The sequence below is a fragment of the Bubalus bubalis genome, chromosome 2 (genome assembly GCF_019923935.1).
Source record: "Bubalus bubalis isolate 160015118507 breed Murrah chromosome 2, NDDB_SH_1, whole genome shotgun sequence".
NCBI classification, from domain to species: Eukaryota; Metazoa; Chordata; class Mammalia; order Artiodactyla; family Bovidae; genus Bubalus; species Bubalus bubalis.
Window position 1 is genome coordinate 48,996,473 of NC_059158.1, and position 23,805 is coordinate 49,020,277.

Consider the following 23,805-nt stretch of genomic DNA (forward strand, 5'->3'; position numbering starts at 1 on the left):
AGGGCAGGTTCCTGAAGCCTCCTGTTCCTGGACTTTTCCTTCGAGGAGAAGAGAGTTTCAAGACCTGGCCTGAGCAGAGCCTTGATTCAGCTTCCAAAGGGCACTGGGCAGCGGGGACACGTTCCTGATGTTGTTGAGTGTCTGTGATGTGGCCACCTTGCCCAGGACTGGCATCATCTTCATGACTCAGCCAGTCTTAGTTCACACTGAGGGACAAGCCTGCATGTTAGAAACGAGATCTTGGAAAACACCAGAACACCAGTATCGTTTCACCAAGTGAGGTGAAGGTCATGGGAAAATACCTCAAAATTGAGAGACACTTAACAGATATTTCTGTGGTTGGTTATTCATATAACAGTTGCTGGAGCCATAATCTCCTCTCCCCTCACACAGAAGATAATTTCTTCTAGTTAGAAGCATAAGGGTTTTACTCATATTCTTAAAGCATTTCAGAAAAACTTGTTTCAGTTCAGTTCAGTCGCTCAGTAGTGTTTGATTCTCTGCGACCCCATGGACCGGAGCATGCCAGGCTTCCCTGTCCATCACCAACTCCCGGAGCTTACTCAAACTCGTCCATTGAGTCAGTGATGCCATCCAACCATCTCACTGTCTGTCATCCCTTTCTCCTCCTGCCTTCAGTCTTTCCCAGCATCAGGGTCTTTTCCAATGACTCATTGAGTGGCAAAAACGTTTAATGTTTGTTTTGTGACATTTATTTAGCTGTTGAATGTTTATTCACTGTTGCATCAGAAAAACAAAAGATCCCTAGTGAAGTTCTAACAATTCTGCTAGGAAGTGATGACAAAAAAATGTTTTCCAATCAGCTTAATGTTCAATTTTAACTGGAACAAGCATGCAATTTGGTTTTGAATCAGTGTATTCAAGTTTGTTTGCCCTCTTCTCTGAAATGTTCATATAGTAAAGATGGACAAGAAGGTGGAAACTACTATGAAAGAGACATAATCTAACATGGTTCAAGGTGTGTGTACTTGTATTAATGTATATATATTTATTTTTAAAGAATTGTCTACTTTTGGGATAATATTGTAGTAGAAATATGTATCATGCTTGGGGCTGAGTTTATTTGATCAATGAAATTTGGAACCTAAAGTAATTAATTTCATGGTACTGTAAGCACTGTATTTAGAAGTAACGAGAAGCAAATATTTTGTGGCGGTGGCATTTTACTGAAATCATATAATAATAGATTTTGGGTTTTTTTTAAGAAATAGATTGGATCCATTGGAAATTGAGATAATTTGAGAAATCCGTAAATGTATTCTTAGGATAATTGCCTCAAGAGTAAGCATATTAATTCTGAAGGAAGCTCGGACAGTATGACTGAAATAATGGAAGTAATAGTAACGGTGAGGTGGTAGTTGTAGCAGTGGTTAGCACCAGCGGCAGCTAGCGCTAGCTCTCAGCATGGACCCTGTTGCTTTGCACAGTGTGTGTTTCTGAATGTATTGTATATAGCATACTATATTATATTATAAATATATACTATGTTATAAATCTGTAAGTTTCCTTCATTTATTATTTTTAGTTCTTACAGTAGCCATGTGAAATAGGAACTAGTCCCGTCACTTTACAGATGACAAAGTTGAAGCCTTAAGGAATTAAATACCTACTCCAAGGTTGTAAGCTAGTGAGGGCTGGATGTGAATCCAGACTTGTGTAACTTGAAGCTCAGGTGGACACTGTTCACAACTGTGTTTCTCCTGCCTGATTGCCCCTTCAGCCTCCCACACGTTAAAGTCCTAGCATGTGACCCCAAGGTTGGGATGGCTAGGACAGAGGCCAGTGACATTGTGGTGCTGCTGGTGGTGATGTGTGGAATCTGGTGGCTCAGCGTTTCTGGGATTACTGTCTCAGCAGCCTTTCCTGTCTCTCTCCTCCTCCAGGGCTCGATCTCCATCATCTTCAGTGTAGTGTGAGCAGGGCCACTGGTTCCAAGTAAATGCTAGGATTTCTGCAGTAGGTTTCAGGACTGCCTTTTAAAGCAGAAACTGTGATTAACTTAAAAGTAACATGTAGGTTCAAGTCATGTGGACTTTAATGGAAAAATCTGTGATTTTGAAAATATGTTTTTACTTGAAGCAAGTGCCACTTGTCAGCATCACAGAGGAGGAGCCCCACCTTGGGAGGGGAGCACACGCGTGACCTAGGAGTGCAGCCCACTGGCCTGTAGGTGCTGAGGTCACCACAGAAGGCGCAGCTCTCACACCGGGGTGAATGGCACTCGTTCCTGGGGAGAAGAGGCAGGCCAGGGTCAGCTTCAGCAGTAGATGGGCCCCATTAGGGGGTTGCAGGGGGTGGTTGTTGACGTTCCTCTGTGCTGCGGGCTGAGGACCCATCCTCTCCCTGCCCGTGGCAGCTGTGGCAGCAAGCTTGGCCAGGTGCCACCCACAGAGCTTTATGCAGAATGAAAAAGTACATGCCAGACTTCCAGCAGGGAGAAATCCCAAGAGAAGAGTGAGCGTTCCAGGCCGGGAGAGCGTGTCTCCTCGTAAGGAGACGCTCTGGCCTGAGACTTGCTCTCCCACAGGTGCGCCAAGGGCATGGGCATCCCTGTGATGCTTGTGTTGTGCCAGAGACATCTCGGGGTGGCGTTGAGTCAGAGAGTCTGGCTCTGTTTTAAGAATTACTCTTAATTGTTGGCATTAGTCTGACAGTTGGATTAGAGGTTTGTTTGTATTTTTAAGTGAGCATGTCCTGCTTTATTTATACTCAGTGTCATCAGTTATTCTTACAGATAACCCTGTTTTCTAGTATTTTACCATTTTCCTCAACTGTAGCACAGGGATCCCATTCCTTTGCTAAGTTACTTGATACTCTGTCAGGATGGAGAGGTGATGAGGGCTGTTGGCTCCTTTTCTCAAACTAACCATGGAGACGCTGCAGACATAAGAGGAAAGCCAAATAGTTATGGAAACTCCAGGGGTGGTAAGGCTGTTGTGGGTTGGTGTGTGTGTAGGTGGTTCAGTCTTGGATATAGGCCTGAAGACTCAGGAGAAGGCACATTGTTTTAAGATTTTTCCTTTTAAGTTGTGTTTTTAACCTTTCTCCTTTGGCTTGAGATAATGATCGCCTGCCTGACTGCTCCAGAGATTGACGCAGGCAGGCCCTGTCAGGGCAGCACGGGAGTCCTGCTGGGGTGGAGAGTGGAGAAGACAGGACACTCCCTCCTCCCAGGGCCTGAGGGTTGTGTGGAGATTGCCTTCTCCCAGTGCTGCTGCTTTCAGAGCTCAAAGGCCAGGCCCATCTAGTCAACAGAAGTAAGTGCTCAAGAGTGGTTATTCGGTGCCTGTGGCTCATCCCACCACCCCCCTCCTTTTCAAATTCACAGGGAAGGCTAGGACTTGAATTTTGGCCGTTTTCCACAGGTTTCCAGATCTGTTAGCTCATATTCTTTGTGAATATGACTGCATAGGCTAAAATAATTAGACACATGAAGAGTACAACTACTAGTGAAAACATAAAAGATAAACTGAATGATATATGCCTCATGAAGTAGGGTCATTAGAAGAGAAAAATTAATAACGTATAATAAACATAACACACATACTCAGTGATAAAGGAGGACACTTAGTAGTATTAAGAAGAAATAATAAGTTGAAAAGAAAAAGATGGAAATAATAGACATGACAGATAGAATAGTTGGAGTTACAGAACTTAGTAAATCAGATAAACAAGATGGATACAAGTGAAAAGCAAATTATTGAACTTGAAGGTCATGTTAAGGAATTCTGGAGGCAGAGGAAAAACAGGGATAGAAAATAGCAAATAAGCTAAGAAATATGGAGGAGAGAGAGTGGTGCCAGCATTCAGAGAATAGGACTTCAGAGGGGAGAAGAGAAATTGGCAGAGAGAAGAATATTTGAAGAACTAATGATGGTTAGTTATTCAGAATTAAGAAAACAAAGACTTCAGATTGAAAGAACTAATAAAATACCAAGGAGGAAAAATAAGAAAAACCTACATCTTGATGGTGGTGGTGGTTGTTCAGTCCTTCAGTTGTGTCTGACTCTTTGTGACCCCATGGACTGCAGTACGCCAGGCCTCCCTGTTCCTCACCAACTCCTAGAGCTTGCTCAAACTCATGTCCATTGAGTTGGTAGCGACATCCAACCATCTCATCCTCTCTTGCCCCTTCTCCTCCTGCCTTCAGTCTTTCCCAGCATCAGGATCTTTTCCGATAAGTCGACTCTTCACTTCAGGTGGCCAGAGTATTGGAACTTTGTCTTTAGCATCAGTTTTTCCAGTGAATATTCAGGGTTGATTTCCTTTAGGATTGTCTAGTTTGATCTCCTTGCCGTCCAAGAGACTGTCAAGAGTCTTCTCCAGCACCACAGTTCGAAGGCATCAATTTTTCAGTGTTCAGCTTTCTTTATAGTCCAACTCTCACATCCATACATGACTACTGGAAAAACCATACCTTTGACTACGCAGACTTGTCAGCAAAATGTTGTCTCTGCTTTTTAATATGCTGTCTAGGTTGATCATAGCTTTTTTTCCAAGGAGCAAGTGTCTTTTAATTTCATGGCTGCAGTCATCATCTGCAGTGATTTTGGAGCCTAAGAAAATAAAGTCTGTCACTGTTCCCATTTTTTTCCCATCTATTTGCCATGATGTGATGGGACCAGATACTATGATCTTAGTTTTTTGAATGTTGAGTTTTAAGCTAGTTTTTTCTCTCTCCTCTTTCACCTTCATCAAGAGGCTCGAGGCTCTTTACTTTCTCTTTGCTTTCTGCCATAAGGGTTGTTTCATCTGCATGTATTGGTAGATGAGTGAAATTTAAGACTGTCATAGCCAAAGAAACCTAAAACCTTTGGAGCTAAAGAATAGATTATCCACAAATTAAAATGAATTAGATTAAGTTTTCTTTTCATCCCTGAGGTTCTTGGTTATTGTGAGTATTTGAGGTGAGGGAGGGAAATCATCTATATAATATATGTCAAGGCTATGGTTTTTCCAGTGGTCATGTATGGATGTGAGAGTTGGACTGTGAAGAAAGCTGAGCGCCAAAGAATTGATGCATTTGAACTGTGGTGTTGGAGAAGACCCTTGAGAGTTCCTTGGACTGCAAGGAGTTCCAACCAGTCCATTGTAAAGATCAGTCCTGGGTGTTCTTTGGAAGAACTGATGCTGAAGCTGAAACTCCAATACTTTGGCCACCTGATGCGAAGAGCTGACTTATTTGAAAAGACCCTGATGCTGGGAAAGATTGAAGGCAGGAAGAGAAGGGTACGATGGAGGATGAGATGATTCGATGGCATCACGGACTCAAAGGACATGGGTTTGGGTGGACTCTGGGAGTTGGTGATGGACAGGGAGGCCTGGCGTGCTGCGGTTCATGGGGTTGCAAAGAGTCATACATGACTGAGTGACTGAACTGAACTGAATATATAATTGAAAACTTGGAAAATAAATTTATCAATTCTTACTGCATTTGATAAAATATTTCTCAGTGTAATAAGGGACCTATTTTCTCTATAATCTTCCTACTTGAGAAAAGATGTTCTGTATATAATTTTATGAATATATAAATATTTGGGAAAGTTGCTGCTGTTTTCATTAAAAAGATGCATTTCTTCTTACCTTTTTGGGGGAGTGGGTGTAGTTCTACTTTATCTCCTGTTGGGCATAGCACTTTTTAGAAGCATGCTTTGGCAGCCACAGATATAAGATGGATGATTTTCTATTTCTGATGTTTGCATGTGACTCTAGTGATTTGCAGCTTCTCGTCTTCATGCTCCTAGATTTAAATTATTTAAATAGCATATGATTACTGCTTGTGTTGGTACCAGAAGGAAGTCATATTCACCTTTGGTTCAGAAATCCTCTGTCCAGAGGAAATAAAATGTGATTTATGTAATTTTAAAATTTCTGAAATCTATACTAAAAAAGTTTTAAAAGATTGCAATGAATTTTACTATGTTTTATTGAACCTATATATATAAAATATTCAACATGTTATCAATATACAGAATTTTTAATGAGATATTTTACATTCTTTTAATTTTTAAAAATTTGGTGGAGAGTTTGTAGTACATCTTAATTTTAACTGGCCACATTTCATGAACTTAATACTACATGTGGCTGGTAGCTGCCATCCTGTCTGTGCATTCCTAAAGAAATGATGGTTCAGTATCCTAAGAATTGTTGGGTAACTTCAGAGCTTCTTGCAAGGCTTCAGTTGTATTAAGGGATCTTAGGCCTTGGTGGTCCTATAGCAAGTGACGCTTCATCTATTAATTGTAGCTGATGATAAAAAGGAGCACTAAGTTCACAAGAAATTGATTGCTGTGGTCTTCCAGGTAGAAATTATGTTAAAACACACAATGCCTAACAGGCAGTTCAGACTTATCACGGACAAAGCTGAACTCTGACTTTCCTTCCAGATTGGCTCCTGCTGTATTAGTAACTAGCTTCTTGGTTCTCTCCTGGCACAGAGGCCAACAGCTCTTTGACTTCCATCTGGAAAGTTGGTGAAAAACCATAGTCTTCTGTCGCAAAGGTCCAAAAACCATAGTCTCCTGTCGCCTTAAGTCCTTCATTGCCCATGCTTTTACGATGATGTATCTTTAGTGAAAAAAAGGAGTTTTACATAATGTTAATGTCACGTAAATAATTAACCTCAGTGAAGATTTAAGACAAATATTTGTGGTTTTCAGTTGTTGACTTTTAAGTTTGTCAGCTCTTTGGTAGTTCACATGCCAACACTGTGGAAGCATCTTGGTAGGACCGATGTTAGCTCATACTGGTATTCATTTATGTTTGATTGAAATGATCAAACTGAGGGGAAAATGTAAGCCTGGCATAAATAGCAGAACAGAACAAAATCAAGCTTTGCATTTGGTGAACTGTGCTTTGTCTGGAGGATCTTGTGACTGTTTGTTCAGAATATTTTATTGGAAAAAGTAAACTTTAACTTAGAAATGTAAGATGCAAAACTGTCCCTCACACCAGTTTTGTTAACTGGTTTTGACTCTCTAACTGCAACAAAAATGCGTTTTTACTTAAGAATAGATTGCTTCAGGAGAATACTGCTTTGGGCCTTTCTGTGTGTAGTACGATTTTTGGGAACATTGCCTGTAGGTTTTTGTTCCTTTTCCTAAGGTATGTAATAAAGCGTGAAGATGTCAGATAAAAGGATAGCTATTGCTCAGACTTGTCCTTTGCTTGTCTGCTTATCCATCAAACACTATCAACCCGATGGTTCCAGAAAGTATGAAATAATGTCATTGTAAAGCTGTTGGTCACATGTATGTCAAAGTCTTTTAAAGTCTCAACTAGCTGTTCTGATGTCAAAGGATGTTTTACAAATACGCTCTGTGAAAATGATTGCTTTTAGGAGATGGATCTTTATACACGTTCACTTTATCGTTGTTGCCTGCTTGCTCAGTTGTGTTTGACTCTTTTGTGACCTCATGGACTATAGCCTGCCAGGCTCCTCTTGTCCATGGTATTTCCCAGGGAAGAATACTGGAGTGGGTTGCCGTTTTCTTCTCCAGTGGATCTTCCGTACCCAGGGATCAAACCCATGTCTCCTGGTTGGCAGGCTGATTCTTTACCACTGAGCCACCTGAGAAGCCCCATGCTTACTTTACCTCTTCCTGATTTCAGTCCTTGGTGCTTTGGGCTAGATTAAGGTGCAGGTTATCACAATATGTATGTCAGGGTGGTCTGGCATCCACATCCTAGACAACTTGCAGGGGGGCGTCTGTCACTTAAACGCAGCTCATAGTTTTGGGCCCTCAGAACAATAGGCACTTGTTATAATAGCCACGTTATTCTTTAAAAACCTTCTCCAGCTAAGCAAGCAGGGAAGGATTCTTTACATTTTCAGACCAGCATCTCTTCTTTACTACAGAATCTAGTTTCTGTCTCTAACTTTAAAATCATAGAAAAGATCATAGCCTGGAAGGAAATAAGGAGTAAGAAAAAATTTGACCTTTCTTAGGAAAATGGAATTTTGCTTGAAATTTCTGTTTGCTGGTGATCTAAATTAACTATGAATGACTTTATGGTTGTATTAATAAATTAAATTCATGGGTTTAGGTTGGTGTTCTTAAGGGGGTTGTATATTATTGTAAACTTCTTTGAATTTAGAAATGAGACCAGGCATCCAGTTCACTACTTGTGATAATTCTTAACTTTGGAAAAAACAGAAAAATAAAAGGAAGAAAGAAAAGAGGGTTTGGGGAACTCGGCTGTGTTGGTTGAAACACTTCAAAATACATTTATTTCATTTTCCTTCATACTTCTTCAGTTGTACTGAGTTTTGTCTCTAAATGTATAGTGAATTATTTTGAAAATCATCTTATCTGATGGTGGAGTGCTGAGGTGGAAAGTTTAGTTGGTGTTGTTTAAATGTCCTTATCACAAGTTATAGTTCTCTATTGCCTTCTCATGGGTGGTGGTTATTGGTTTTTATGTCCTAGTAAGGGAAATTTTTTTTCCTGTTCTGATTTGTTTTAAATATAGTCATCAGAAATTTTATGATCACAAGGGGAGGCAAAACATGCTTGTCTGTGCATTATTGAAAGCTGGTCAAATATTTTAAGACACTCCTTTTAGAAGGGCTTAAGTGTAGAAATTTTTAAGTAGAGTAACAAAATTCTATATAATAGTTGTACTTATTTTTAAAGGAAAACTGTAGGACTACTAAATGGATAGAGAAAATCGTTTACATCTCAGCTGAATTGAATGAAACCAACAGTAGTGCAAAGCTCTGTTCTGTCAGAATAGACTGAGGGAGATGTGGAGGCACCGACTGAGAGCACAGGCTGCGGCTGGAGGAGTGGGGGAGTTGAGGTGCAGGAGCGGGTCACAGAGGCAGGCGAGGCCGCTCAGCTGCTCGGTGCTGAGCGCCTCCTGCGTTGCGTGTCATTGCTCCTGGTCGAGGGATGCCTTCCCCGAATCAGTCATGCGCTGAAGTTCAGCCGTGGCTGGGGAGGAGTTGTTTTTACGTGACTTCGAGTGTGCGCCCAGGAACTGTGTTTTGTCATACAGCCGTACCTGTCACTGAGGCTGTGATGGCAGTCCCTGTCCACTCCTGTCGCTGCACTCCTCCGGGCCCCGTCTCCACGGCCAAGTGCTCGTGAAAGACCAAAGTAAGGGAAAATGAGTTGTAGAAAAACGAAAATACTGACACATACATATCTTTTGTGTGTCGCTACACTTGGTTAAGTGAGTGCAAGTCACTCAGTCGTGTCCGATTCTTTGCGATCCCGTGGACTACACAGTCCATGGAATTCTCCAGGCCAGAATACTGGAGTGGGTAGCCTTTCCCTTCTCCAGGGGATCTTTCCAACCCAGAGATTGAACCCAGGTCTCCCGCATTGCAGGCAGATTCTTTTACCAGCTGAGCCACAAAGGAAGCCCAAGAATACTGGAGTGGGTAGCCTATTCCTTCTCCAGTGGATCTCCCCGACCCAGGATTTGAACCGGGGTCTCCTTCACTGCAGGTGGATTCTTTACCAATTGAGCTATGAGGGAAGCCCTGTCTCTACACTTGGTAGTTAAATATAGCTGTGGATACTTTGACATTAAATTCAGTTTAATTTATTTAATAAATTTATGTAAGTGTAGGGTAGAGTAGGTTGTTTAATTTGAAGTTTTCAACATTAGAAATGGTACATTGCTTAGTAATATTTACAAAAGAGCTAAGATTGCCAGTTTAACAGGCAGCTGGAGTCTGACATTTCTAACAGGAAATAGGTTCAGCAGGAAGTTAAAGAATTTTGGACTTAAGCTAAAAACATGCACTGTGAAGGCCACTCTTCTCTCTGGACAGTCCTTCAAACCTTTACTAGAAGCCTATAGAAATGTTTGGCAACTCCAGTGCATATAGTGGAATTTGTGTGGATATTTAGGAAGCTTTATGAGAAACTTCAACATAATAAGATTCTGCTCAAGATTCATGCTTACAACAAACAGAAAAGGAATACTTTCCTTCCAGAAAACCCATATAAGTATACTTCTTACATTAAATAAGAAGTTGACAAATGTAAATTTAGGTAAATATGGTAGAAAGATTTTGGAATACAAAAATGATGCATGAAATTGTGATAATAATGAAAAAGGACCATTAGAACTTCAGTTATTGCCTCAAAAATTTATTAAGTGAATGAACAAATCTAGGTATTTCAATGATGTTTAGAGTCTTTGCATATAAAAATATATGGTGGAAACAAGTGTCTGGTCTGTCCCTCTGTAGTTGTGATATTACATGAAGTGACACTGGACCTGGCCAGTGAAATGTAGCAGGAGCCAGAATCACCGCAGCCAAACCCCCCACCTCAAATGTACCAGCGGAGACTGCTCTCAGGGGCTGTAGGAGTGAAAGTGTGGTCGTATGTTTTCTGAAGCTCTCAGATGGCCACGTCTATGGGATTGTATGTCCTATGGCATGTATAGAGAATGTATAGCACAGTGGTACTGTTTACTCGATGGTAAGTAAAATAAACATCTTTAATAGTAAATCAAGTGCAAATTCGGGATACATTTTAAAAATAAATACAGGAGACTAAAAGATTAAGGCATAAAGGTCACTGGTTCCCTGGTGCTTTTGGCTGAATAGTTCTTAAATCCTTTTGGTGCCTTGGAGGAATAACCCTTTTAGAGAACGTTGTAGGATTGGAAGCTGGGTAGGGCTCCTAGCAGAATGATCTGAGTATGAAAGACACGAGGAATGCAGCTGTGTTGCTGCTGCTCATTCCCACCCGCAAGACCAGTCAGTCCTTTACAAGGACAAACAAAAAGTCGATAGTTCAGTCTCTTAGGTGCCAATGTGAAAAACAGAATGTGTTGAATCCACTTGTCAGGTTTTCGTTTTGCTTGTGAGAAGTCCTGCTGTGAAACTGCTTGCTATAGGAGCTTAAGAACTTGGTACTCAAATTATGAGAGTATTCTAGAAGTAAAATGATTTTATGGTTGTTTTACTCTGAGGGAGAAAGTTCAGCGATCCATGTACATTTAGCACCACATGACCTGGGTTCAAACCCTGGGTTGGGAAGATGCCCTGGAGAAGGGAAAGGCTACCCACTCTAGGATTCTGGCCTGGAGAATTCCATGGGCTGTATAGTCCATGGGGTTGCAAAGAGTCGGACACGACTGAGTGACTTTCACATTCACATCTCTTTTTCACTCCTTTTTTCCTTGCTCAGGCAATTGTTTTACATTTTTAAATGATGTAGAACCTCAGTAACGTGCTTAGCTTAAGCTTTGAATGACAAGCTTCTTTTCACACCATAGGCTTCATGACCAGAAATCAGCCCTGGGATTTGCTTGTACTGGTCCTGGGTTTGCTTTCTCAGTTCTTCACATCATCCAGACTCCTGAGCTGGAAATACCTTGTTAACTCAGGAAATACCTTGTTAACTCTGCACCGTTTAATATTCTTTAGAAACTAAACTGCTTGTCATACTTAGAGCTCAAGTGGAATCTGTGCACTTTGTTTGACAAGGTTGTTGGCTGGTGTTTAGAGGCCATGTATTGGAAATCATGTTTGTGGGCAGCAGAGAGGGGAGGGTCCCTGTGTGGAAGCATTGCACAGATGAGACCAGCTCTGCTGTGCAGATCGCGTGAGGTGATGTGTCCAAGCTTGAGGAAAACCAGAAAGTGCTACAGGCGTCTGAACATGAAAGCAAGGAGCAGATTGGGTTGCAGGAGTGACAGAATGTGAATTCTCACTGTCTGGGACTTGTAGTTGGGATCTGTTGCTATTATAAGAAAATACAGTTCAGAAAGATGCAGATTTTTCCATTGTTAAAATCAATGAAGTTAAAAGAGCAGCTGCTTGTAAAAGTTAGTTTTACTTGACGACTACCTCCATCCCAGTAATGAAAGGGCGCGATCTGTGGAACATCCTGTTCTCTCTGGAGCTGGATCTCAGTTACTCTGAGGTCTCGGTTTACATAAATCGTTGCCCTTTGGTTTCAAAGATTGTTTTCTTGACTATGAATTGTGTGTCTCTCAGAATATATATGCATGACTGTAGTCTGTGTCTTCAGTTTATTGTAGAGAAGGGTTGGCATGTTTGATACTGACCTGATGCTCCCGGGAAGTTAGGAAGTGCAGGAGGAGACACCCCAGCTCCTGTGTAAAGTGGGAAGGACAAAAAGACATTTTGGAAAGTGTTCCCTGTTTGTTTTTCATTAAAAAACAAAACAAAAACAAAAACCACCTATTAGAAACCTGGCATCCACACAAAAACCTGCATCTTTATTGATAATTACCAAAGCTTGGAGCAACCAAGATGTCTTTCAGGTGGGGAATGGAAAAGTAAAGTAAGCTAGTACATGAGCTCTTAAGCTGTGAAAAACATGGAGCCAGTCTGAAAAGGCTGCGTCCTATACGTTTCCAACTATATAACATTCTAGCAAAGGCAGAACTATGGAGAGGGAAAAGATGAGTGCTTGCCCGGGATGAGGAGGGAGGAGAGGATGCGTGCGTGGAGTACAGAGTTTAGGGCCATGAGACTGTTTTGTGTGACGCTGCAGTGGTGGGTGACTGTCATCATGTGATTGTCCAAACCCATCGAACGTACAGCAGCAGAAGTGAGCCTCTGTAAGCCTCGGTGAACTCTTGGATGATGGTGATGTGTCAGTGTAGGTTCACCAGTTGTAATAAATACACCACTTTTGTGGTGGTGGTGGGGAGGCTGTGTGCGTGGGGGCAGAGAGTGTATGGGAAGTTTTGTACTTCCTCTCAATTTTGCTGTAAACCTAAAACTGCTCCAAAAAAAGTCTATTAAAAATAAAAAGTAAAAAAAAAAAAAATCTAACTTTGGTCTCGTTGTTATGTGTGAACGTGTATGAATCCTGAGTGCTAAGCAGCACTGTCAGTGATGTCCCTGCCTTGTGCACACTCCCTGGGGAACCCTGCCTGTAACCCTGCCCGTCCAAGTCGTGCCCCTGCTTGAGCCTAAATCGACGTCCTCAGCTCCACACCTTCTCATGGGTATGTGTTCACTTGCCTCTTGGATATTCAAAAGCACCTCAAATTCAGCATGCCTCTGCGTGTTCTCCTCTCCCGGGGCCCCTGTGTTGCAGTTTACAAAACTGTCCATCCCCCGACCCTGCTCTCTGACTCTCATGCTCTGGCTGTGAACTTGTGTGGAGGATCCTCCTTCTCGTTTTCTCTGTTACTGCTGCTGTGTTCTGCACCTCGGCTTCCAGATGGTCCTCCTCCAAGACATTCCTCTCTCGGAGAAGTTCCCTCAGCCTGCCCTCCCTGCCTGAACTGCTTCACACACAAATGGATGCAAAATGGTGTAACGGACGCCCTTGTTCTCACCTCCAGGATCCTTATTCCAAAGGTTACCTTTTCCATGCTGGCCTAATTTCAGTGAGACATCTCGACATTGTTTTCTCTGTTTGCCTTACTCTTGAAGAGATCTGAGAACCCAGCAGGTTCTATAGCCAGACTTTTCCATTCTTAAGTGGATTAATCTAATCGCTAATTGTGTCAGTGTTTTCAAAATGTTATGTCCCTTTGGGATGGATGTGTTTCAAGACAAATATTTTGGACTCCTTTTCAAAATTACTTATCCACCAGAAACTGCAACTTGTAATAGCTAGCATTGATTAATATCTCAAAAAGTGTTTACCCTAGCACTGTAATTCCAGCACTGTTCCATAAGTGACACGGGCTATTTCTTCACCAGACCCTGGCTTTCCGTCCTGGCCTCACGTGGGTACCGTCTGCAGGTCCTGAGGGGATTTCTTCCTCAGGAGGAGATGACAAGGTGGACCTGAGTCCTCCCGACTTGCTTTTACCCTTTGAACCTTTGAATCTGTGTGGTATTTAATGTCATTAAAAGGAGAATTATTAGTTGGCAAAACGCATTATTTCTCATACCCAAATGTATGGCAAAATGGAAGCTTTACTAAATGATAATCATCTTTGTAATGAGGTTTATGTAAGAGTTAGTAGTATATACTTGCCAAAAAACAGCATAAACCTTGTATCTTTAATGTATCTTTAATGTATCTTTAATGAGATGATGTATCTTTAATGAGAAGACATCTTAAGAGCTCACCTTTGACCTCTCAACAATAATAAGAAATAAGATATATGTTATTGCCAAATTTTATTATGATTCCCATGAAATAGCCCTGATACAGACCCTGCATTTAGGCTTTGCAGATGTAAACTCTTGATAGATCTTTGTCTTTCATCATTGGTGATTCGTGTGTCAAGGACGCCATTGTATTTTCTGTCAAAATAAAGTGCTAAGACATACATAGAAACCGAAGACTATTTAAACTAGACAAATACTCATTTCAGGTTGTAGAGGAAAGTCCTTAATGCTGAAAATCTTGTTATGATTGTGTATCGCTTTCTTGGAAGGCTGACAGTTGTGATTTATTAGTTTTTGATTTAGATTTAGTTTTGCTCAAAGTAGGAATTTGAAAAGCTTTAGCATGAAAAGTATACAGATAAAACTTTTTCTGGTTATCAATTTTTAATTAAAGTATAGTGTATTTGCAGTGTTGTATTAAATTCTGCTGTATAGCAAAATGATTCAGTTATATACATATATACATACATGCTTTTTAAAAAAAATCTTTTCCATTATGGTTTATCATAGGATATAGAATATAGTTATATGTGGAATCTAAAATATGACATAGATGAACCTAGATATTCTTTTATTTTCATCAATTAATGGGATTACACAGTTGCAAGTTTCTGACCCCTCATAGCCCAGCGGATATAGCAGTGGCTACTTGGGCTTGGAGAGGACTGTCAGAAGAAACAATGGAAACAGCAGTCTTGAAAATGAAGTTTACATTTTGTCATCAAAAGGTCAGCAGATGGCTTTCACTCTAAAGAGCTTTGGAATAGCATTATTACCTCATGTCACTAACATGCAGAGATGTGTGCTCTTTTTGTTAGTATTTACCTTATATATTGAGGTGCTCCTATGTTGGTACATATATGTTTATAACTGTTATATCTTCTTCTTGGATTGAGCCCTCGATCATTATGTAGTGTCCTTCTCTGTCTCTTGTAACAGTCTTTGTTTTAAAGTCTGTTTTGTCTGATATGAGTATTGTTACTCTAGCTTTCTAATGAATTCCGTTTGCATGGAATACCTTCTCCTAGCCCCATACTTTCAGTCTGTAAGTATCCTTAGGTCTGAGGTGGGTCTCTTGTAGACATCATGTATATAGGTCTGGTTTTTGTATCGATCCAGCTGGTCTATGTCTTTTGGCTGGTGCATTTAATCTATTTACATTTAAAGGTAATTATCGATATGAACAATGCTATTGCCATTTTCTTAATTGTTTTGGCTTTATTGTTTGTAGGTCTTTTCCTTCTCTTGTGTTTTCTGCTTAGAGTAGTTCCTTTAACATTTGTTGTAAAACTGGTTTCAGTTCAGTTCAGTTCAGTTCAGTCGCTCAGTCGTGTCTGACTCTTTGCGACCCCATGAATCTCAGCACGCCAGGCCTCCCTGTCTATCACCAACTCCCAGAGTTCACTGAGACTCATGTCCATCGAGTCAGTGATGCCATCCAGCCATCTCATCCTCTGTCGTCCCCTTCTCCTCCTGCCCCCAATCCCTCCCAGCATCAGAGTTTTTTCCAATGAGTCAGCTCTTCGCATGAGGTGGCCAAAGTACTGGAGTTTCAGCTTTAGCATCATTCCTTCCAAAGCAATCCCAGGGCTGATCTCCTTCAGAATGGACTGGTTGGATCTCCTTGCAGTCCCAGGGACTCTCAAGAGTCTTCTCCAACACCACAGTTCAAAAGCATCAGTTCTTCAGCGCTCAGCCTTCTTCACCGTCCAACTCTCACATCCATACATGACCACAGGAAAAACCATAGCCTTGACTAGACGAACCTTTTTTGGCAAAGTAATGTCTCTGTTTTTGAACATGCTATCTAGGTTGGTCATAACTTTCCTTCCAAGGAGTAAGCGTCTTTTAATTTCATGGCTGCAGTCACCATCTGCAGTGATTTTGGAGCCCCCCAAATAAAGTCTGACATTGTTTCCACTGTTTCCCCATCTATTTCCCATGAAGTGATGGGACTGGATGCCATGATCTTTGTTTTCTGAATGTTGAGCTTTAAGCCAACTTTTTCACTCTCCACTTTCACTTTCATCAAGAGGCTTTTTAGTTCCTCTTCACTTACTGAATTCTCTTAACTCTTGTTTGTCTGTAAGACTTTTGATTTCTCCATTAAATCTGATAGAGAGGTTTGCTGGGTAGAGTGTTCTAGGTTGTAGGTTCTTCCCTTTCATCAAGTGAAATATATCGTGCCATTCCTTTTGGGCTTGTAGGGTTTCTGTTGAGAAGTCAGCTGATACTCTCATGGGATTTCTCTTGTATGTTATTTGTCTTTTTGCCCTTACTGCTTTTAATATTTTATCTTTGTCTTTAATTTTTGTCAGTTTGAGTACTATGTGTCTTGGTGTGTTCCTCCTTGCGTTTATCCTGCCTGGAACTCTCTGTGCTCCCTGGACTTGCTTGACTATTTCCTTTTCCTATGGTAGGGAAGTTTTCAGCTATAGTCTTCAAATGTTTTCTCAGGTCCTTTCTTTCTTTCTTCTCCTTCTTCTTCTCCTTTCTTTCTTCTCCTATAATGTGAATATTGGTGTGTTTAATGTTGTCCCAGAGGTCTCTCAGGCTGTCTTCCTTTATTTCATACTTTTTTCCATATTATTCTGTTTTGCAGCAGTGATTTCCACCGTTCTGTCTTCTAGGTCACTTACCTGTTCTTTTGCCTCAGTTATTCTGCTATTGATTCCTTCTAGTGTGTTGGTCATCTCTGTTTGTTTGTTCTTTAGTTTTTCTAGGTCTTCGGTAAACATTTCTTGCATCTTCTCAATCCTTGCCTTCATTCTTTTTCTGAGATCCTGGGTCATCTTCACTGTCATCATTCTGAATTCTTTTTCTGGAAGGTTGCCCATCTCCAGTTCATTCACTTCTTTTTCTGGGAATTTATCTTGTCCCTTCATCTGGGACATAGTCCAATTTCTTTTCATTTTGGTTAGCTTTCTGTGATTGTGGTTTTTGAGGCTGTGGGATTATAGTTCTTGCTTCTTCTGTCTGCCCTCTGGTGGATGAGTGTAAGAGGCTAGTGCAAGCTTCCTGATGGGAAGGAAGGACTGGCTGTGGGGAAAACTGGGACTTGCCCTGGTGGGCAGGGCCATGCTCAGTAAAGAATCCAGTTGTCTGCTGATGGGTGGGACTGTGCTCCTTCCCTGTTCGTTGTTTGGCCTGAGGCGACTCAGTCATGGAGTCTGTAGGCTTTGTGTGGGTGTTAAGTTGCTTCCTGGTGGGTGTTAAGGGGCTTCCCTGGTGGCTCAGAGGGTAAAGTGTCTGGCCGGGATTCGATCCCTGGATTGGGAAGATGCCCTGGAGAAGGAAATGGCAGTCCACTCCAGTACTCTTGCCTGGAAAATTCCATGGATGGAGGAGCCTGGTAGGCTACAGTTCATGGGGTCGCAAAGAGTCGGACATGACTGAGCGACTTCACTTGCACTTTAAGTTGCTTCAGTCACGTCTGACTCTGTGACTGTATGGACTGTAGCCTGTCAGGCTCCTCTGTCCATGTGATTCTCCAGGCGAGAATACTGGAGTGGATTGCCATGCCCTCTTCGAGGGAATCTTCCCAACCCAGGGATCGAACCTGTGTCTCTTACCTCTCCTGCATTGGCAGTTGGGTTTCTACCACCGGTGCCAGCCAGCAAGCACTGTGGTGGGGCTGATGGCGACCTCCAAGAGGATTTGCCTCAATGTGTGGCCGACATGTGCCTCCCAGGACTGGTGCTGCTGGTGCCTGTCCCTGTGGCAGGCCACTGACCACCCATCCTCTGCAGGAGACCCTCAGACACTTGCAGGAAAGTCTGGCTGAGCCTCCTGTAGGGCCACTGCTCCTTTCCCCTGGGTCCTGGTGCACAGCAGGTCTGTTTGTGCCCTCCTAGAGTGGAGTTTCTGTTTCCTCCAGTCCTGTGGAGGTCCTGTAATCAAATCACATTGGCCTTCACAGTCAGGCTCACTGGGGATTCCCGGTCTTTTGCCGGATGCCTGGGCTGGGAAGCCTGATGTGGGGCCTAAAGCCTTCACAGCAGTGACAGATCTCCAGTGGGGGCGCCCACCTGGCGGGTGTGAGCTTTGCTTTTGTTGTGATTGCACCCCTCCTGCTGTCTCGTTGTGGCTTCTCCTTTGTCCTGGGAAATGGCGTGTCTTTTTTTTGGTGGGTTCCAGTGTCCTCCTGTTGATGGTTGTTGAACAGCTAATTGAGATTTTGGTGTTCTTGCAGGAGAAGATGAGCTCACATCCTTTTACTCTGCTTGAACCATTTTTGTAAGATGTATTTTTAATTCTAAAATAAATGAATAATCTTTGCTAGTTCATTTTATCATTTTGAAAACAAGACTAGGTTTATTCTTGAAGGCAGGAATTTTATTCTTATCTCTGACATTATTCCCATTCACTGTGGTTTCAGTTTCACTGACAAAACCCTTATCTGAGATGTATGCTCTTTTTGAAAATGCTATTTGTTTCACAAGTTGAAAGCAGAACCTTTGGAAAACTCAGAAATCTTCCTCGACATGATTTTACCCAGAACATTGATCCTTGTTTTAGGAATTACTGTTTGTAAGTGATTCAAACTTGGAGATAAGTTTTGGGGGTTGGGAAGAGGTGGGCAGAGGACTGTATCGTTGAGGCTGCTTTTCGGAAACTGGAGCTGGGGCCCGTCTCTGCCTGCTCTGCCCTGCTGCGTCTGGTGGAGACGCTGAGCAGTCGTCCGCTTTGTCTTAACAGTTCAGCACAAGCGGAGGTTTCTAGGAAGCTATCTGATGAGAGAGTAGGTGTGATGATGTTAGCCTGAGGGAATTTTAAGTGATTTTTAACTCAGGGAGTGGGTGACTTTCATTTTGAAAATTTCACTCTAGCCTTGGTGTAAAAGGAAAGAATTGGAGGCAGAAACATGGTGAGTGGAGATGCTGTCTCCATAGTCCAGGACAAAGGAAACTGAGGCTCAGGTGGAGATGGGAGTATGATTTAGAAATATTTCCTTACAGGGATTGAAGAGCTGTTTATAAATATTTTGCTGGTGTTTCTGTCTGCTTGCTTTCATTTAGCAAACATGGGTTGATTAGTAATCATGCTACATGGATTGACAGGAGCAACTGAAAAAGCCTAGACTGTCTGGTTCATCTGTTTTCAGAAAATTGATTTTGAAATATCTAAATAAATTATTTTAACCATTTTAGAGCATAGCTTTAGTTCTGAACCATGAAACCTCTTGAACAATGAAAATGACATTTTGTAAAGAGATTTGACATTAGCAGATATAGGGTGTAGTAAAGTGTTTTATTTATAAAACCTTGATAAAATTTTCTTGTCATGAACTAGTAGACTTATCATTTTTTGGGGGTACTAAGAGTCTTTTGGTTGCACTGAAATTGCAGCAGACTGTCTCACTTTATTAACTGTTCATATGTTTTGACTCACAGAATTAGGATTTTTCATTATTATTAGATACAATATATAAAAATGACTCCATATTTTGCATTTTGGTCAACATTTTTTCACAATATAGTATTTATTAGATGTTTTTAAAGCAATAGTTTTATTTATAAAATGTTGAAAATTAGGTTTGATGAATTAAATTAATTGATGAATTACTTTTAATTAACAAAATTATTAAAGAGACAGGTTACCCTATATATATGCTGAAGCTGAAACTCCAATACTTTGGCCACCTGATGCAAAGAGCTGACTCATTTGAAAAGACCCTGATGCTGGGAAAGATTGAAGGCGGGAGGAGAAGGGGACGACAGAGGATGAGATGGTTGGATGGCATCACCGACTCTACGGACTTGGGTTTGGGTGAACTCCGGGAGTTGGTGATGGACACAGAAGCCTGGCGTGCTGCAGTCCATGGGGTCACAGAGAGTCAGACACAACTGAGCAACTGAACTGAACTGATACCCTGTATAAAACCAGAGGATATCCTTCAGTTTCTTCTTTTGTCTTAAGAAGTTTCTCTTTTGTGAATTATCAAATGATTTATTAGTAGAATACAAGAGCTATATATTTGATACAGTTGAATCCAAAAGAAATCTTTTACTTTTGGTGTTTTATTTAGGTGACTTAAGTATCTTAATACTTTGAATGTTTTAAATTTCTTTAGTTCAAATTCTTATAGAATAAGAGGACTTCCTCAAGAAAAGAGAGAAACATAGATACAGGGACATATAATGTTAATATTATTGCACTAAAATATATCAAAGGCTCACATTTCCATGATACACTTTCAACCTGACACAATATTTAGGAATAAGGCTTTGGCTCTTAAGTTTTGTTTATAGATCAATTGGGGGTCATATTTCAGTGCTGAATACTTTGAATTGCCTTCAGATCAGTTCAGTTCAATCACTCAGTCATATCCGACTCTTTTCGAAACCATGGACTGTGGCATGCAGGCTTGCGTGTCCATCACCAACTCCCGGAGTTTACTCAAACTCATGTCCATAGAGTCGGTGATGCCATCCAGCCATCTCCTCCTCTGTCGTCTCCTTCTCTTCCTGCCTTCTATCTTTCCCAGCATCAGGATCTTTTCCAATGAGTCAGTTCTTCACATCAGGTGGCCAAAGTATTGGAGTTTCAGCTTCAGCATCAGTCCTTCCAATGAATATTCAGGACTGATTTCCTTTAGGATGGACTGGTTGGATCTCCTTGCAGTCAAAGGGACTCTCAAGAGTCTTCTCCAACACCATAGTACAAAAGCATCAGTTCTTCGGCGCTCAGCTTTCTTTATAGTCCAACTCTCATATCCATACATGACTACTGGAAAAACCATAGTTTGACTCGATGGATATTTGTTGGCAAAGTAATGTCTTTGCTTTTTAATAAGCTGTCTAGTTTGGTCATAACTATTCTTCCAAGGAGCAAGTGTCTTTTAATTTCATGGCTGCAGTCACCATCTACAGTGATTTTGGAGCCCCCCAAAATAAAGTCTTCCGCTGTTTCCATTATTTCCCCATCTATTTGCCATGAAGTGATGGGGCCGGATGCCTTGATCTTCATTTTCTGAATGTTTAGTTTTAAGCCATTGTTTTCACTCTCTTCTTTCACTTTTACCAAGAAGCTCTTTAGTTCTTGTTCACTTTCTGCCATAAAGGTGGTGTCATCTGCATATCTGAGGTTATTTCTATTTCTCCCTGTAATCTTGATTCCAACTTGTGCTTCATCCAGCCCAGCGTTTCTCATGATGTACTCTGCATATAAGTTAAATAAGCAGGATGACAATATACAGACTTGATGTACGCCTTTCCCGATTTGGAATCATGTCCAGTTCTAACTGTTGCTTCCTGACCTGCATACAGATTTCTTAGGAGGCAGGTCAGGTGGTCTGGTAGTCCCATCTCTTGAAGTATTTCCCACAGTTTGCTGTGATCAACACAGTCAAAGGCTTTGGCATAGTCAATAAAGCAGAAATAGATGTTTTTCTGGAATTCTCTTTCTTTTTTGATGATCCAGCGGATGTTGGCAATTTGATCTCTGGTTCCTCTGCCATTTTAAAATCCATCTTGAACATCTGGAAGTTCACGGTTCATGTATTGTTGAAGCCTGGCTTGGAGAATTTTGAGCATTACTTTGCAAGAGTGTGAGATATGTGAATTGCCTTAATATGGTTTCTTATAGTAACATTGTTGTCAAAATGAAGGAATCAGTGTTTGTTTGTGTGTGTATGTATGTGTATGCATACACTTCTGCATGTAACCAGTTTCACAGTGACTGAGCTATAAATGAAAGTCTCTCTCCCTAATTTCTTCATCATCCTAGGATTCAGTGCTACATGATTGGTTGTTATAGATTTAGAAGTTTTTCCATTTTTATTTTCAAAGATAATATTTTTGTGACCAGAGGCTTTTTCATGAACTCTTACTCTCTGTTTTGCCCCCTTTTTGTTTACTTCCAGACTCAGGGACATATGTAAGATTGACTCTGTAAAGCTCAGGTCATATGGTTAGCTTTAATGAAAGAATGGATCAGCTTTCTTTAGAATTCTTTGATTTAAAAATTGGAACAGTGTCCTTAAGTTTTAGGAACACCCTCTCCTTCCATTCTATTGTCCCCATTTTGCATTTATTATTCAAATAAGTTCAGTCTGAGGCCTTTGGTGTGGTTATTCACCCACTTCTCTGCTTTCAGTTAACAGCCAGGTCCTTGCCTGCCGTGCAGTCTGACGAGAGACTCCAGCCTCTGCTCAACCACCTCAGGTAACAACACAAAGGCACCCTGTCGTGTGTGTAAGTGCCCCTCCAGCACAGTGGGTAAAGCACCGCTGTGGGTGAAGCGCCTTGCAGGGCTAGAAACTTAACAAAGGTTTTCTTTTCCTCTTCTTTCTTCCCCGCTTTAATTCTGTGATTTAAGTTCTTAGTGCCATGTGCTTGTTACCCTTGACTTCAGTGTACTACAGAAAGTTCTTTTAATTGAATAAAAGTGTGTAGAACTGGTTGTTAAGTTAAAATGAGTAGCAATGACTGAGTTGAGAAAGGTTTCAAAGGGAATGAGCCAATTTCTTAACTGTGAGACTAAGGCAGACTTGAGGAACCTGCATATATTTTATTGGGAGTAGTTCAGATAAGTTTTATTTGTTTTCTAAATTGAAAAAAAAATTATCCTCATTATTTAAAAAGCAAACTTAGAAAATACAGAAAAGGAGGAAGAAAAGCATGTCATCACTATACTATTATATAATTAGCTATTTTTTTCATTTTTTCTGTTACTAAAATCTCTCGAAAAGCTTAATTTTATTTTCTTGTATGGTTATCCTCTAGTGTATTTATTGTTCATTATGGAGTATTTAGACCACTTTTCATTCTTTTCACTAGTACAAAAAATATTGTATGTAAACTTTTATCTGTATTTTTGATCGTTTCCTTAGCATAGGTTTTCAAAAGTGGAATTTGTCAAAGTTTATGAATCATTTTAAAGATTTAAGTATATTTATTTCCTTTTCAAAAACCTTATTCTACTTATGCTCTCATATTGTACAAGATTCTCCATGTTGCTGTACCATGAACAGATGGGACAGTGAAAACAGTTGCTAATTTAATAGGTTTACCATAGAGATACTATTGGTATCATGTACCTTGCATTGACTATATTAAGAGTGATTTTAAAACATTTTAATTATCCATTTTATTTTAAAGTAATTTTAATTCTCTGTATCTTTGCCTATATTGATAGCATTTCTTGGTTTTATTTGATCTTATGTACTTTAGATATAAATACCAGCTTCCCTGGTGGCTCAGCGGGTAAATAATCCCTCTGTAATGCAGGAAACACAGGAGACATGGATGGGTTTGATCCCTGGGTTGGGAAGATACCCTGGAGGAGGAAATGGCAACCTACTCCAGTATTCTTGCTTGGAGAATCCCCATGAACAGAGAAGTCTGGCGGACTACAGTACGTAGGGTCACAAAGAGTCAGACAGGACTGAGCAAATGAGCACAGATTTTAGATATAAAGGGTAGTAACTCTTCATTGTTTTTGTTACAAAGATTTTTTTCTGAAAGTTTTTTTTTATTATGCTGCATTATCTAGCATACCTAAATTTTCAGGTTTTATGTAGCTAAGCACCTTTAGTGTTTTCCTTTATGGTTTCTTTTTATTCTTCTGAAACCCAGAGTGCCACTGCTTGGTCAGAAATTGGCCTGGAGTTTATTTCCAGTATCTTTCAGTCCTCCCCTCTGCCTCCCCAGTCGGTCCCTCTTTTCCTCCTCTCCTGCCGTCTCTGCAGTGGGGAGGGTGGGGTCCAG

The 23,805-nt window shown here is 40.9% G+C and overlaps 1 protein-coding gene across 2 annotated transcripts in view; it reads left to right on the forward strand.

The window, feature by feature from the left end:
* Positions 1 to 23,805, forward strand: part of PRIM2 (DNA primase subunit 2) — a 331,388-nt gene that overhangs the window by 182,027 nt on the left and 125,556 nt on the right. For both annotated transcript variants that reach the window (XM_025272503.2, XM_006072883.3), the window contains exon 8: positions 22,193 to 22,260. In XM_025272503.2, the coding sequence (XP_025128288.1) occupies positions 22,193 to 22,260 (68 nt within the window). The remainder of the gene's footprint in view (positions 1 to 22,192; positions 22,261 to 23,805) is intronic.